This window comes from Ovis canadensis, chromosome 12 (genome assembly GCF_042477335.2).
Source record: "Ovis canadensis isolate MfBH-ARS-UI-01 breed Bighorn chromosome 12, ARS-UI_OviCan_v2, whole genome shotgun sequence".
NCBI lineage: Eukaryota > Metazoa > Chordata > Mammalia > Artiodactyla > Bovidae > Ovis > Ovis canadensis.
The window spans coordinates 52078470-52095368 of NC_091256.1; the positions used below are offsets into that span (position 1 = coordinate 52078470).

The 16899-nt window shown below is 50.9% G+C and overlaps 1 protein-coding gene across 1 annotated transcript in view; it reads right to left on the bottom strand.

The window, feature by feature from the left end:
• The window catches only part of TNFRSF8 (TNF receptor superfamily member 8), a 72330-nt gene that overhangs the window by 4869 nt on the left and 50562 nt on the right, over positions 1-16899 (bottom strand). Inside the window, exons 9-14 of the mRNA XM_069544707.1 lie at positions 15852-15945; positions 15425-15570; positions 13263-13364; positions 13076-13129; positions 6098-6123; positions 1579-1762 (exon numbers count right to left, since the gene is read on the bottom strand). Of these exons, the coding sequence (XP_069400808.1) occupies positions 1579-1762; positions 6098-6123; positions 13076-13129; positions 13263-13364; positions 15425-15570; positions 15852-15945 (606 nt within the window). The remainder of the gene's footprint in view (positions 1-1578; positions 1763-6097; positions 6124-13075; positions 13130-13262; positions 13365-15424; positions 15571-15851; positions 15946-16899) is intronic.

Below are 16899 nucleotides of genomic sequence, written 5' to 3' on the forward strand. Positions count from 1 at the left end.
ATAAAACTTGCTGAAAGCTGCAATTCCAAAAGTTTCAGTTTGGTGCTAATGGTTCTGCCCTCAAGAGTTCCATCCACCCACCCCTGCTACAGAAATATGTAGGATGATCACAAATGCCTCTTCGGAATGATCTCAGTGATGGTTAACCCTCCAGAGAAGACAGAGATGGAGCCCATTAAGACCCTGCCTCTTGGGGAGCTTAAAGCCAGGTGGGGTGGGGAGGAAGCTGCAAACACAGTCACACTGCTGGGAGCTGAGGACACAAGGTGGAGAGGCCTGGGTTCTGGGGGTACCCAGAGGGTGTCTCCTAGACAGGAGAGTGGAGAGGGCGGGGAAGGCTTGAGGAGGAGACAAATACGCTAGGTCCTGGGACATCAGGAATTTATTCAAGACTTCCCCTGGTGGTCCAGCAATTAAGACTCCTCACTTACCCTGCAAAGGGCATGGGTTCGATCCCTGATTGGGGAACTAAGATCCCACAGGCTAAGTGGTGCAGCCAAAAAAGAAAAGGCTTGACTAGATTCAAGGAGGTGGAGTTGACTATTTCAGGTGAGGAAGAAGCTCCCATGGAGAAGCTCAGATGTGAGAGAGGGCTCCAAAAATTAGAAAACTGCCTCTGAGAAGGGGGAGCAGACCTGCGGGGTTGGGAGGCAGGCGAGCCTGGTGGGGAGGAGAAGCAGCAACCTGGAATTCCCACTGCAGGGAGCAAGGGACTCCCTGGAAGGCTTCAAGCAGGGGTATAATATGGGCAAGTATCCATTTTGGTAGAAGTGCTCTTGATGTACCAGGATGAGGGGAGGAGGAGGAAGGAGACTTGAGAGCAGAAGGTTCGCCTTGGCTGGAGGGAGGCTGCAGTTCCGGGCACCAGAGGAAATTACTTCTTCCTCCTGAACTGATGTTTCTCCAATTGTAAAATGGAGGGACTGACTCGATCCTCAGAAGGAGAGGTGACCAGCGCACATCTGACATCTCCCTCCTGACATCTCCCTCCACCTGTCTTAGGGGCCCTGTGTTGGGAGCTGGATGGTGCTTACTTCCCCTCTAATAAGAGCAGGCACCAGGCAGAGGGAGCCCCGCACCCACCAGGCCAATGTTGCGAGCATCGTTTCACAAATTCTCACAATGACCCTGGGAAGTCAGAACTATTGACTACTCTTAGTTTGGTGGTGGTGGTTTAGTCGCTAAGTCACACCTGAATCTTGCAGCCCCATGGGCTGTAGCCCGCCAGGCTCCTCTCGTTTACAGAAATTTAAATTGGGATGAAGAGGCGGAGCAAGCTGTAGATACCCCAGCTGCTGCTGCTGCTAAGTCATTTCAGTCGTGTCCGACTCTGTGCGACCCCATAGACGGCAGCCCACCAGGCTCCCCCATCCCTGGGATTCTCCAGGTAGATACCCCTGAGAATGGTTTAACTCCTTCATGAAAAGCATCTCATACTTATAAAACCCGGTGGGGAGGCCCTGCCTCTTCCTTGCTGAGCTTTCCATCCCCAGGGTCTCTGGTCCCTCGTTAGGGGCTCAGGGTCCATCTCCCACTGGCCCCTGCACACTCCAGGATCCCCCAAACAGGCTGACTCACCAATCCTGTTGTTGGTATGCTCCATGGTCCCTCGGGGCTCAGGTAGGTCTGTGGGGGACGGGGGGCTGCTGACTGGGTTGGCCTCCAGCAGCCGCAGGCTCTCCAGGCAGGTCTCCACAGCCGGGCGACTCAGTAAGCCCTGCTCCTCATTGCCTGGGTCTGCCACTGATACACTTTTGGTCAGCTGCAGTGGGCAGAGGAAATGGTGCTGGGGCAGGATACCCCAACCTCCCCCAGTCTCTGCACTGGGGAATGCATTTCTCCATCTGCATAGACCCCAGCGAGTCTCCCTCTGTTTTAAAGCCACCATGCACTCACCCTGGGCTTCTCAGCATGGATGACCTGACGTTCCTACATATGGGACCCTGTGAAGGCACGTCGTTTTTAACGGGCACTAAATAAGGATAGTGGAGCATCGCATACAATGCTTACCATGTGTGGCCCTCAACATGTGCTAATCCTTAACAACCACTCTGCGTGAATGCATGCTAAGTTGCTTCAGTCATGTCTGACTCTGTGACCCTAAGGACTGTAGCCCGCCAGGCTCTTCTATCCATAGGATTCTCCAGGCAAGAATACTGGAATGAGTTGCCAAGCCCTCCTCCAGGGGATCTTCCTGACCTAGGGATGGAATCCGAGTCTCTTATGTCTCCTGCATTGACAGGTGGTTCTTTACCACTATGGATTTCCTTGGTGGCTCAGACAGTAAAGCGTCTGCCTACAATGCGGGAGACCCAGGTTTGATCCTTGGGTCGGGAAGATCCTCTGGAGAAGGAAATGGCAACCCACTCCAGTGCTCTTGCCTGGAAAATCCCATGGACGGAGGAGCCTGGTAGGCTACAGTCCATGGGGTCGCAAAGAGTTGGACGCGACTGAGCTACTTCACTTTCACTTTCTTTTCTTTCTTTACCACTAGCGCCCCCTGGGAAGCCCAACAAGTCTACAAGGCGGTTAATATCTCCCCATTTTACAGATCAGGAAACTGAGCACATCATGCAACTTGCTCAGGGTTAGTTAGTAAGAGTCCGGCCAATGCTGGAGCCCCAGTGTCTCCCTTTGGAATCCATACGTGTTTGCTCAGTCTACAAGCGTCAGCTCTAGGCCCACCCCAACTCCCCTGCTCCTGGGACAGCAGTCTTCTATGATCACACTAATGTACTAAAAAAACAGATATGTTTCAGGAAAACATTGGTTTCAGTTTTGACCTTTCCATAAGTGCCAAGGAGAAGTGGTCTCATGAAATGTTCTAACATAAATACCATTTACCTTCAAGCTTTGAAAGGGAATAAATTTGAATAATTCTGAAAATATAGTTACATAATCCTTCATATTCTTTTTAAAATAATTTGAAGTCTAAAAGACAGTAGTCTTAAAGAAGTTCCTATTTATGCACTGATCCGTGGGGCCAAAATGTATTTGATTATCTTTGCTGTTGTTGTTCTTGTTGTTGTTGTTCAGTCGCTCAGTCATATCTGACTCTTTGTGACCCCATGGACTGCAGCACACCAGGCTTCCCTGTCCTTCATCATCTCCCGGAGCTTGCTCAAACTCGTGTCCATTGAGTCAGTGACGTCATCCAACCATCTCACCCTCTGTTGTCCCCTTCTCCTCCTGCATCCAATCTTCCCCAGCATCAGGATCTTTTCTAATGAGTCAGCTGTTTGCATCAGGTGGCCAAAGTATTGGAGCTTCAGCATCAGTCCTTCCAATGAATATTCAAGATTGATTTTCTTTAGGATGGACTGGTTTGATCTTCTTGCAGTCCAAGGGACTTTCAAGAGTCTTCTCCAACACCACAGCACAAAAGCATTAATTCTTTGGTGATTAGCCTTCTTTATGGTCCAACTCTCCCATTCATACATGACTACTGGAAAAACCATAGCTTTGAGTAGAAGGACCTTTGTCAGCAAAGTAACGTCTCTGCTTTTTAATATGCTATCTAGGTTGGTCATAGCCTTTCTTCCAAGAACAAGCATCTTTTAATTTCATGGCGGCAGTCACCATCTACAGTGATTCTGGAGCCTAAGAAAATAAAGTCTGTCACTGTTTCCATTGTTTCTCCATCTATTTGCCATAAAGTGATGGGACCAGATGCCATGATCTTAGTTTTCTGAATGTTGAGTTTTAAGCCAGCTTTTTCATTCTCCTCTTTCATCTTCATCAAGAGGCTCTTCACTTTCTGTCATAAAAGTGGTGTCATCTGCATATCTGGGGTTATTGATATTTCTCCCGGCAATCTTGATTCCAGCTTATGCTTCTTCCAGCCCAGCGTTTCTCATGATGTACTCTGCATAGAAGCTAAATCAGCAGGGTGACAATATGCAGCCTTGACGTACTCCTTTACCAATTTGGAACCAGTCTGTTGTTACATGTCCAGTTCTAACGGTTGCTTCTTGACCTGCATAAGGTTTCTCAAAACACAAGTAAGGTGGTCTGGTATTCCCATCTTTAAGAATTTTCCAGTTTGTTGTGATCCTTACAGTCAAAAGCTTTAGCATAGGCAATAAAGCAGAAGTAGATGGTTTCCGGGAATCTTGCTTTTTCTATGATCCAATGGATGTTGGCAATTTGATCTCTGGTTTCTCTGTCTTTTCTAAATCCAGCTTGAACATCTGGAAGTTCTTGGTTCCTGTACTGTTGAAATCTAGCTTGGAGAATTTTGAGCATTGTTTTGTTACCGTGTGAGATGAGTGCAATTGTGCAGTAGTTTGAACATTCTTTGGCATTGCCTTTCTTTGGGATTGGAATGAAAATTGACCTTTTCCAATCCTGTGGCCACTGCTGAGTTTTCCAAATTTGCTGGCATATTAAGTGGAGCACTTTAACAGCATCATCTTTTAGGATTTGAAATAGCTCAATTGGAATCCCATCACCTCCACTAGCTTTGTTCGTATCTTACAAATCATTAAATACCTTTTTCATGAAACTTCTTGATATTGTAACAGCAACTCATCTGACCCAAGCATGTTTGAATGTGATCTCCCATGATTTGAAATTGAACCTGTATTGTGGTCCCATCTATTATGTTTAAAAATAGAGAATGGAGGCTTCCCTGGTGACTCCATGGTAAAGAATCCACCTGCCAACGCAGGGGGCACAGGTTCAATCCCTGGTCCGGGAAGATTCCACATGCCACAGAGCAACTAAGTCCTGGCACCACAGCTACTCCAGCCTGCATGCTCTAGAGCCTGTGCCCAGAAACAAGAGAAGCCACTGCAATGAGAAGCCCACACACCACAACTAGAGAGCAGCCCTTGCTCACTGCAACTCAAGAAAGCCTGTACATAGCGAGAAAGACCCAGCACAGCCAAATAAAGAAATAAAACTTTTAAAATACTATTTTAAAAAAACGAATGGAAGAGCTGATAAGTGGGGGTGGGAAGTCGGCAAACCATCCATACCTGAGACCTGGTCATATGGTGTGTTTCGTCCTGCCCCCTCTCAGCTATGGAAAGCAGGGCCGCTCCTCTCCCCACACCCCCTCACTGGTCCCCGCGCTGCCCCTGAGAGGCCAGCACAGAGCAGGGCCTGGCGAAGGACGGCCCACGCAGGATGCCCGCAGGCTCGGTGGTAACATGTGCAAAGCCCCCGGCCCAGCGCCTGGCACAGCGAGAGCTTCATAAAAGGCGGGTGGAGATGGCCTTGCTAGGATGCAGCTCAGGGTAACAGCTCAGAGCACTGGCTTTGGAGTCACACACACCAGCCCTCAAATCCCAGCTGATCTATTTTCCAACTGTGGAATCACCTTTCCTGTCTGGGCCTCTGTTTCCTCTCCTATACGGCAGGACAACAGTACCAACCTCAGTGTGTTGCCAGGACAAACCGGAACAACTTGGGGAAAGCCAGATGCCTAGCTCACGGGAAGTGCTCCATGCACGCACATGTGCTCAGTCACGTCTGACTCTTTACGACCCCATAAAGTGTAGCCCGGCAGGCCCCTCTGTCCATGGGATTCTCCAGGCACGAGTACTAGAGTAGGTTGCCATTTCCTCCTCCAGGGGATCTTCCCGACCCAGGGATCAAACCTGCATCTCTTGCATTGCAGGCAGATTCTTTACCACTCCGCCACCCGGGAACACCAAGTGCTCCATACACGCTAGCTAAAGTTGCAAAAGTTTGTGCTACTGACTTGACACGCCAGCTTTGAGGATGAGACTCATGGAGGATTGAAGGACAAAGGGGAAAATGAACCCAACCTTCCCTCAAACCACACCTGGCACCCAAATGGTCAAAACCAGACCTGCCGTCTGGCAGGCCCTTCTGGAAGTCCCCGGCAGGATGAGCCAGGAGCCGAGGCTGCCGTGGGGGTGGAGCTGCGCATCCCCGCCAGGGCCTGGCTGAGGCCCCACCGCGCTCAGAGCTCCCTGCGTGGGGCAGACCCAGCCTGAACTTGCAGGGGAATCTGCACCTGGGCCGTGGGGGACCCACCCAGTCACTGTCAGAACCAGAAGCTCTGATGGAGGAAGAATCATACATATGGGCACAAAGCTGGGGTGGGGGCAAGGGAGAGGCTACTTACTATCGGGTTCCTCCCCGGCTTGGAATCTGCAAGGAGAAAAAGAGCAGTCACTTCACCAAGGGGCATCTGGCAGCTGCCTGGCCCTGCCCCACCCCACTGTAGGCAAGTGTCCCCTCCACTGCCCCAGGGTGGAAGTTGGTCCTTCCTCAGACCTCACTCTGGAGAACAGTGGATGGGTTTCAGGCCCGGGGCACAGGGCCTCACTTCCCAGGGGCAGCCAGAGAACAGGGCAGTCATCTCTCTCCCAGCCACCAAGCCCCTCAGCACACCGGACCCCTCCCCTCCCACCCACTCCCACACATGCACAGGAGTGGTTCAGGACCAGCCGAAGAGGCTCTGACAGGGTCAGAAGCTGCTGCCATCGCCTGGTGGCTGCCAGGGGCAGAAAAGGTCAGAGCCCCTCGGAGCAACATGTGAAACTCAACCACACAGGAGGACCTCATGGTGATAGAGAGAGGGTGGTGGGTCCTGAGGATCCTTTCTGAGCCCCCGAGTCAGGCATGCCTAAAGCCAGATGGCCGCAGAGCCCTTTAGGGGCTCTTCAACTGGAAATGCTAGAGATGGTACCCAGAGACATGTCTACACCAGGGTGAGTCAGCTCCCAGGCACTGAGTCCTCTGGGAGCACAGCGCCCCTTATAATCCCAAAGGAACCACCTACAGGGTATTGACTTTTGCTGCCTTTAGGTGTGGACAGCTGACCAGAGAACTTGCATATGAAGAGGCCAGCCGGCTGAGTCACCTCGGAAACTCTGACCTCTGGGGAAACCAGCCTCCTCAAATCCTAGCGGAAATGCACGCTGGGGGTCAACCAGCCATGATAAAATGACACGATGGGCAATTTGAACCTGCTGTGGAGACACCAGGTCACTTTGGGGGGACAATCTTCCATGTCCATTTTAAATGACCATCCGCAGGTTAAGTGTCTAAAGGGGAAATGGATCAGAATCTCGGTCAAAAGAAACACGTGTAAAATGACACAATGCTTGATGACCGAGTTAACAGCAGAGCAGTCACCTTAGGAGGCTCGTGGCTCTCTCCCAAGAGGAAGCCACTGTCTAGTGCCCCAGCCAGCATTTTGAGAAATGTTGTCCAGCCTGAGGCACATTCTTTTACATGAAGTCAGAGAAGCCGAATCTTTATCCTGTGAGAGTGATTTTTGAGTTCTGCAAACAGCCAACTATCATTTGGCAGCGAGTCATTGAGGGGAGAAAATATGTGATAAAGTAACAAGACAGGATAAACAAAAATGATAAAACACAGTCCTGGAGAGGATGTGGGTAAACAGGAACACAGCTGCTCATGCCCTGTGAACTGGTTCCCTCTTTCTCAAGAACCATCTGGCAGTGAAAACTTCACACACTTTGACTTAGTAATCCCTCTTTGGGGACACACCCTCAGGAAATAACTCGAAGGAAAGTAACCAGGCTGTGCACAGCAGTGGAGCCTATGATAAGCAAAAAACTGAAAACGAGCCAGGTGCCGAACAAGGAAGCAGCTTAGCAGTCCTGCGTCGGAGGCCTGCTTAGCCATGCAGCCCCAGCGCAGGCCTTCACCTCTCCCGGTCTTAGTTCTCTCCTTTGGAAAAGGGGCACAATCATGCCCCTTCAGAGGGTTTTTATGAAGATTAAATGAGATCTCAGAAGAGAAGGTGCCCAGGAATCAATCATGTTGAGAGCATATTCTTCTCTCTCATATGTTTTTGAGTTTCTGTAGGCTTTATTGGGATAAGTTAACAAAAATCAAGATTCCATCAACCATCGTGTCTTAATTTATAAACTCAGCAGAGACTCTGGTCCATATACGAAAGTGTGAAAATATTAGGCGCTCAGTCATGTCCGATTCTTTGTGACCACGTGGACTATACAGCCCAGTCCACCAGGCTCCTCTGTCCATGGAACTCTGCAGGCAAGAATATGGAGTGGGTAGACATTCCCTTCTCCATGGGATCTTCCCGACCCAGGGATGGAACCCAGGTCTCCCGCATTGCAGGCAGGTTCTTTACCATCTTAGCCCCCTGGTCCATATATGTGTACATATAAAACATAACACGTTTCAACATAAACAGAGTCCCACTGGAACATTTTGCCAGTTAACAGAAAGCCAATTTTCCCTTTCCCCAAATGTCTTCAAAATTGAGTCCCCACTGTTTACTTCTCGGTGGAACTAGTCCCTTGTGGCTAGGGACACTGGAGTTCTATCCTGTCTACTAAACAAAAAAATAATTGTTTTCAAGTTTTAATTTGAGAGCACATACTCTGGATGGGTTGTGATGGAAATGACACTGAACTCATATGGTCTTCCTCCTCCAAACCCATGACTTCAGTCTAATCAGGACAAAAACACTGACCAATTCCAACAGAGGATCATCCTATACCTTAACTGACGAGCACTCCTCAAAACTGCCACGGTCATCAAAAGCTAGGAGGGCCAGAAACTGTCAGAGGCCAGGGGAGCCTAAGGCACAAATGCAAAGTGGTGTCCTGGGTGGGGTTCTGGAGCAGAAGCATGCTAGGCAAAGCCAAGTAGACCTGAACAGAGTACAGGCTTCACATAATAGTAGTGAGTCGGTATTGCTTTTATTGTGACAAGCGTACTGCAGTAGAATAAGATGTTTATAATAGAGGAAATTGGGTGTGGGCTATATTTCCACTAACTTCTCAAATTTTCTGTAAGTCTAAAACTTTTCTTTAATGAAGTCTGTTTAGATTTTTTAAATTGAAACATTAAAAAGGGAAGGAGAAAAACAAAAAGGAAGGTGGCTAGAATGCTCTCTAGCACCAAGGGCCCCCAGGATACTCCTGTGGCTTGACACTCCATCACACTGAAAAGAAAATCAGCTTTCAATCCCGTCTCTCAGAAACCAGCATAAAATAACGTCAAGGTGAAAAGGCAAAATCCAGATGGCGTCAACCTCGGCCTATAGCCATGTTACAACCTGCCTGTGTTCTTTAATAAAGACCGAGAACGAGCGGTGCCAGCTGCAGAGGTCAGATTTCGTAAGGGCTTTTTCCCTCAAAAATGTTGCTTCAGTTCCCTGTCTTCATTCATTGGTAACCTTGCTTTTTTGGAATGATCGCAATCTTCTCACAAATGTGTCCAGCGTCCCAGGACACAAATCCAGGGACAAATTGGGCATTGGCAGCCCCCTCCGTCCCCATAGAGAAGTGCTTGGCTTCCCAGAGCTGCTCTGAGGGCTGCTCAAGCCAAGCACGTGGGTTCTGACACCCAGGTTATGCATCCTTTCCATCCCTGTTGCTGTCTGCTGTCAGTTCCATCCCCTCTCTGGCCTGGGGTTCTGGCTGCTGCGGGAAGTGGAACAGACCCAAGGAAGGAGTTTGGCAACAGGCAGCCTTAGATTCCAGTCCAGGAAGGGGCAGGGAACTATTACAAGCTAAGCTGGGAACTCGGTGATGGAGTGCTCCAGGGAACCCCCTGGCGGTCCCATGGTTGGGACTCAGCACTCTGACTGCCAAAGGCTGGGGTTTGATCCTTGGTCAGAGAACTAAGGATCCCACAGACCGCACGGCCCAGCCAAAAAAAAGGAAAAAAAATTTTTCCTTCAATTAAAAAAAAAAAAAAGACATTTAAAAAAGAGATGAGCCCCAAACACAGAAAGATGGAACCAAAAGCACACAGGAGCCAGCTTGAAGGGGCCCTCACTGGCCTCACCCGGGACAATTTGAACATCAAATTAAGTAACGACGGCAGCAGAGTAAGAAAGGAACCACACATCCAGACAGACAAACGTGCAGAAACGGAGGAAAGGCTGATGATGCACCGGTTATTCACAGAGCCTCAAAGCACCTCCCCTCACCTTAGCGATGGCCACAGAGGAAAGAGGACTGCACGGTGGAGAAGGCTGGCAGACACCACGCTCATCCAGGGCTTCGGGTGAACATGCAGGGGGAGGGACAAAGGGAAAGCTGGCGGGGGGTGGGGATGGGGTGGATACCTCACTCCAGAGTCAGGCAAACCCGGGGTGAGGGGCAGCCACAGAACCACTGGTGGAATCTTCCAAGATGGCAAGGTCATGACCAGGAGGAGAAACTCAGACTAGAGGGGACAAAGACACAGTGGCCAAATGCAACAGGAGAGGCTGGACTGCATTCAAGGCATTGTTATCAGTGCACGAAGAAACTCGACTGGGGTCTGAGACCTAGCTGGTGGCGATACAGCAAAGCGAATTCTCTGATGTTGATGATTTCACTGCGGTTGTGTGAAATACACACTCAGGTATTCAGGGGTGAAAAAGCATGAAGTCAGTAACTTACTCTCAAAAAGTTCAGGAAAAATACGTTCACCGTACTTTTCTGTATGTTTGAAGTTGTTTCAAAACAAACAAAGCAATGTTTCCAACTTAAAACTGCCTGAAGTAACAGATAAAGTAATGATGACAGTGTCTTTTTAAATGAAGGGTTAAAAGACTTTCAGCGAGTGTTTTTCAACCAGGAGAGACGTTTCCCCTCCAGGGCACGTGTGGCAGTACCTGGAGACATTGCTGGCTGTCACAGATGGGAGGTGCTGCTACTATCTGGTGGATCTACAGACCAGGACTGCCTGGCATCCTGTAACACACAAGACAATCCCCACAGCAAAGAAAGGTCCTGGGCAGGTGTCAACAGTGCCAGGGTACCCTTTATGCAAAAATCTAGCCAGCACCACCAACAAAATCCTGGTCGGTCGTACTGCTCATTAACCAAGTGGCCTTAGACAAGCTTCTTCATCTTCCCGTGCCTCAGCTTTTATAACAGGCCTCTGGGAGGAATAAGATGAGAACACATGTGTACTTATGGAGATGCTCATCCCCATTCAGGGATGGGGGTGAGCATCAAATAGGCACCTGTCCAGATCACTGCTAACCACACCTGGGGCTCCCTGAGCCCTGGAGTTCTGAGACCAGGAGGACTGAGGCCAGATTATTCCCACTCTGCTTGAGCTGATGAGAAAGCTCGGGAGGGCACTTGCCAGACCCAGCACAGGGCCACTAAGACGTGCGTGTCGGATACACAAAGGGGCGGACAAGCGCATAAAGACTCCTGCACCCCTCCAGCTCCCACTGCGCCCACCCTGCTCAGTCCACCCACATCTTCACCCTACGTCACCTCCTTCCCTGGGAACCAGACCCCCAAGGACCCACCGGAAGCCAGCGCGCCAGAAATGGCACCAAACAAGGTGGACACCACTGAGCCCCAGGCTCAGTTCCTGGTAGGTCTGACTTTTTAAGAGAAGGTGCTTTTTGTCTTTTCTCTCTCTCTCTTTTTTCTTTGTATGTGTGTGACAAAACTGCTATCATGGAGGTTTGAAGAAAAAAATAAACTGACAGCAATGGAAACTCTAATACTAGAAAAATGTCAAGAAAGCAAACGCGGGTTTCAATGAGACACTGAGCCTGACAGCTCATGGAAAAAGGCTTGAAACTGTCAAAACACAAAAAGCCCCCTTGTGAAGGGAACACAAGCACCTGCTTGTGAAACTCATCAAACCCAAAACACGCCTCACGCGCTGTGTTCGGGGGCCAAGCCAGGAGCCAGGCTAGGGCAAAGCTTTCCGTGGGGCCCGGGGACGTGGGGGCGAGGAGGCCTGAGTTGACCGCTGGGTGTCAGGCTGGGCACTGGGTGGTGGACAACCCATTGGGGGGGTGGGGGGGTGAGGAAGAGGGTAAAGGACTGAGACCTCTGCCAATGAGACCTGCCGGCTCCAGGACCAGTTCCTGAGTCTGGCCACGGCAACTACAGACAGTGTGGCCCTGGGTTTCATCTCTTCATTATGAAATGAAGAGCATCACCCATTTCCCATGGAGCTTCTGGGTCTGTGAGACCATCATAGGGCCCTGCCTTGAAACCAGAAAGGAAGCTCAGACCGTTTGTGTTTGCTCCTTCCCCTATGGTCAGGGCCCATACACAGTAGGTGCTCAACCAATGCTTGTGGCACGTTGAGGAGGACCTTGTCCTGCCTTGAAAGATATCATCCAGGGCAGAAGAAATACTTGGCACACAATGGCTGGGGTCCCCCCTCCTGCCCCCTGCCAGGTGAGAGCTGAGTCTGCTGCCTGGATGGGTGAGGCACGGAAGGCTGCCTGGAAGAGGTGGTCTGGAGGCTGGCCAGGGATCAGAGAGAAAAGTTCAGATCAACTGAGAACTCAGGAAGGCCTGGACTCCTGGTGAGAAAAAAGGCCCCAGACACAGGGGAGCTGTCAGCAAACAGCAGCCACGACCTGCAAATGCTGACTGTGCACAGGCTCTGCACACAGCGCCTAACAGGCCCCGACACAACGGACCCACACACCCACTCTCTGAATTAGACCTCATCTCCAAGGCGGCGCTAGTGCTAAAGGACCCAGCTGCCAATGCAGGAGACAGAAGAGACGTGGGTTCGATCCCCGGGTCAGGAAGATCTCCTGGAGGGAGGGTATGGCAACCCACTCCAGCATTCTTTCCTGGAGAATCCTATGGACAGGGAGCCTGGCAGTCCATAGGATCACAAAGAGTCGGACACGACTGAGTGACTTGGTACAGATGAGGAAACTGAGACACAAAGGAATTAAGTGATTCACCCAAAGTCATGTAGCTCATCGTGCAGAATCAGGACTGTAGCCCTGTTAGCCTGCTCCCCGCACCCCAACCCCTACACCCTGGGCACCAGCAGGAGGGAAGGGGCGGGGGAAATGACAAGGAGACTGGGAAGGAGGGACAGAGAGAAGAGAGGAAGGGAAGGCCTCTCCTGAGGGCACGGCCGAGGAGAGAATTAAGGACAAGGTGAATTTTTGAAGCTTCGGGCCCAGACCGCATCCGACGCAGAAGGGAACATGTCACAGTTTCCACCCACATTATATTCCCATCACATACGAGGTTGCACAGAAAGGAGGAGCAGCTTGTGGGAACCCCCCCACACAGAGGGAGCCCCAAGGGAGTTCTGGCCCACCGTGCAGAGCTGCGGTGTAGCCGCGCACAGCCCTTTTGGACCCCTGGACACTCACCCACAGGCTCCAGCGTGGGCCGGAAGGTCTGGACTGGGTAGCACAGATGCAGCTCTGAAATGACAGCAGCAGGAGGATTGGGGTGCCAGCCTCAAAGAGTCTCAGTGGGCAGGACGGGAAAAGGACCCAGGCCGGGCCAGCACAAGGCACCCTGCCCTCCCAGGGCCCCAAGGATACATGCACTTACTCTGTCCAATCCACTTCCTGCAGGCCCTCCGGTGGCACAGGACGAAGGAGCTGAAGCTGACGACCACCACCAGTATCAGAATCACCCAGAAGAGCACAGGTCCTGAAACACAGTGGTGCCCTGCATTCTCACCCTGACATCCTGGCAGGGGGCCAGGGGCCCTACAGCAACCACACAGCACAGCCCTCACCCCAGACTGCTTCCTCCTTCTGGACACAGACTCCACTGTTGCTGACAGGACCTGGTCCTTTCCCAAGCCAGAAGAGAAACCCAGATCCTATCTATAGCTATCTGGTCCAGCCCTCACCCACCTGTCCTTTCTCACCTGGCTCTGGGAAGCCCATGGGGAGCTAAAGAGTTGAAGGATGCACAAACCATTGCTAAAGGGGGAGAAATGGAGAGGTCAAGGAGGCAGAATGAAGAGGGAATTGAGGTCCAATAGGATGAGATCAGGGGACTGGGGAGGAAGGCAAGCGTGATGCCCAGTCCTGGGCGGCTGGCAGACAGAGCAATCAAGAGGGTGAAGTTAGGAGTCTGGCACAACTCCCGGCCCCTCCTCTAGACTGGAAATTCCACGAGGGCAGGCACAACATCTACTCCACACTAAGCACACCTAAGCACATCTAAGCACACTCAGTGAGTGCTCCTTGAATGAGGAGTCAAAAGCCCTATGCCATGGGCACCATGACCATCTCCATTTTACAATGGAGGGAAGCTGATGTTTGCAAAGATTAACAGGCCCAAGGTCACCCAGAGGGTAGAAATCGTAGCTCAGGCCAGGCCAGCACGACTCTAGAGCCCACACTGTTAACCACTATCTGGATATATTTCATTATCTCTTAGTACTTAACTTGCCTCTTTTTTTTTTTTTTTTGCCCCTTTGTCACTTATGAAAATCAACATATAGTTATTATTTTTTAAAATCCATGTTTAGGTGCTGAAAAAGTAGCATGCACCCAATAGCTTCCCTGGTGGCTCAGTGGTAAAGAATCCACCTGCCAATGGAGGAGACGCTGATTCTGTCCCTGGGTCGGGGAAGATCCTCTGGAGAAGGAAATGGCTACCCACTCCAGGATTCTTGCCTGCATGGGGTCGCTGAGAGTCGGACGTGACTGAGAGACTTCACTTTCACTTTTCACTTGCATGCATTGGAGAAGGAAATGGCAACCCACTCCAGTGTTCCTGCCTGGAGAATCCCAGGGACGGGGGAGCCTGGTGGGCTGCCGTCTATGGGGTCGCACAGAGTTGGACACGACTGAAGCGACTTAGCAGCAGCAGCAGCAAGAATGACTTAGCGAACGAACAATAACAACGCGTACCAGATAAGTGCTTCTCAGACATTCCTGTGCCTATGAATCTTCTGGGGGCCATGTTAAAATGCAGAGTCTGATTCAGTTGGCTGAGGGAGGCTGGTAATTTGCTTTTCTAACAAGTTGTTAAACTGCCAAATCCAGGACCTCGCAGAGGGCTGGCTGAGCACTATCGCCGCCTAGTGTCCAACACTAGAACTGCAAGTCCTTAAAATCGCACGACAGGAGCCGGTAATGCCGGGGTATATCATTCTTTGCTTACTGCCCTTTGCGGTACACGCTGTTACAACGTTAAAAGGTGAGAAAGCTGAAGCCCAAAGGAAGTAAGAAACTAGTCAAGATCATGAGGTAGTGGTGGTTTAGTCACACAGTCGTGTCCGACTCTTGTGACCCCACGGACTGTATGTAGCCCGCCAGGTTCTCCTGTCCATGGAATTTTCCAGGCAAGAATACTGGAGTGGGTTGCCGTTTCCTTTTCCAGGGCATCTTCCTGACCCAAGGATTGAACCCGCATCTCCTGCACTGAAGGCGGATTCTTTACCACTGAGCCACCAGGGAAGCCCAGTCAAAGTCATGAGATTAGTGGCCAAATATTTCGTGAGTAGCAATTATGGGCCATGGAGAAGAAGCTGAGAATAAAATCCCTGCTCAGAAGAATCAAGGAATCATCTCTAGCAAGTGACAGAGCCACAGCTCCAGATCAAGAAGCCGAAGACCTGGGGTCAACTTTGTTCCCAGGACTTCCCAAGCCCCACTCTTCCTCCCCACCAAGTGATGCTGTTGCCCATTGAGAAGCCTCCCTCCTTGTGGTCCCCAGGGAGGAAGGCCCTGCTTCGTGGGGGTGATCATTACCTGAAACCAGAGCCGGCTTTCCCGTGGAGGAGAAGGAGATGGGAGCACTGGTTGAGACTGGGGTGTCCTCCCAGGCGTGGGTGACACCCGCTTCATGCTCCTTACCGGTCAGGGAGTCAGCCAGGGAGACCAAGGAGGGGGTGGGGCTGCAGAAAGAGAGGCCAGAGGTAAGGCAGACGACTGAGATGGAAACAGAGGTCTGCGACCCCAGCTCCTCTGCCAACAGTCTCCGCCAGGCACTTCGAGGGCAGGGCCTGCATTTCTAGGCCTTCTGGCCTTCCACGGTGCCAGCACAGACATAGACTCACATTCTCCAAAATGACCTGCGGGCTTGGCCTAGGGATCCAGCCCAAGCTCCACTGCCATCCCTAGCCGGCTGCCCCCACCCCCAGGCAGGGCCAGTGAAGAGAGAGGCCCAAGGAGTCACCTGGTAGGCGCCCCACGGTCCTCTGGGCTGGTGTTGCAGTCAGGAGGGCTCCCCAGTCCAGGTGGCTCATAGGTGGTGCCTGTCTCAGCCATACCTGCAGGGAGTGGGTTAGAAACAGTGGCAAGACAGGATGCTTGGGGCTGGTGCCCTGGGATGACCCAGAGAGATGATATGGGGAGGGTGGTGGGAGTGGGGTTCAGGGTTGGGAACTCATGTACACCTGTGGTGGATTCATGTCAATGTATGGCAAAACCAATACAGTACTGTAAAGTAAAAAAATAAAAAAGAGGGAGGGGACATATGCATGCCTATGGCTGATTCATGTTGAGGCTTGACAGAATCAACAAAATTATGTAAAACAAGTATCCTTCAATTTATAAATAAATAAATAAATAAAAAGAAACAGTGGCAAGGATGGTTACCAAAGGGAAAAGCAGGGAGGGAGGGATAAACTGGGAAATGGGATTAACAGATATACACACTATTATATATAAAAGAGATAAATAACAGGGACCTACTGTATAGCAAGGAGCTATATTCAATATCTTGTAAATCAACTGTGCTTCAAATTTTTAAATTAAATTAAAAAAAATCAGTGCCAAAGAGCCTGACGCATCAGGCCTGGTGACTTCCGGGGAGGCAGCACCATGGGGCCAGAAGGACACGGCAGCTGGGCAGACCCGTCTGTGTCCTGGCTGTCTCCTTGCTTCTTCCCTCTCTGCTCCCGTCCCTCCAAGCAACAACTCTTTACTGAGCACCTGCTGCATGCTGGGAATTGGGACAGAGCTGTGAGCAAAACAGAAAAGATTTGCACCCCTGGGGGCCAACCGGCTGGTGGGGTTCATAGACTCGGTGTCACATGAAGGCAGATGGGGGTCCCTATAATGGCAGGCTTGATCTCATCTCACTAGGGAGATGAGGAGGGAGGTGTTAGCATGTGAGTGGGAGCGGGAGTTTCTAAGCAGAGGAAACAAAAGGTGGGGAAACCCCGGAGATGGGAGGGAGGAGATGGAGTCATCAAAGAAGCAGAGATGACCCCAGTGTCCAT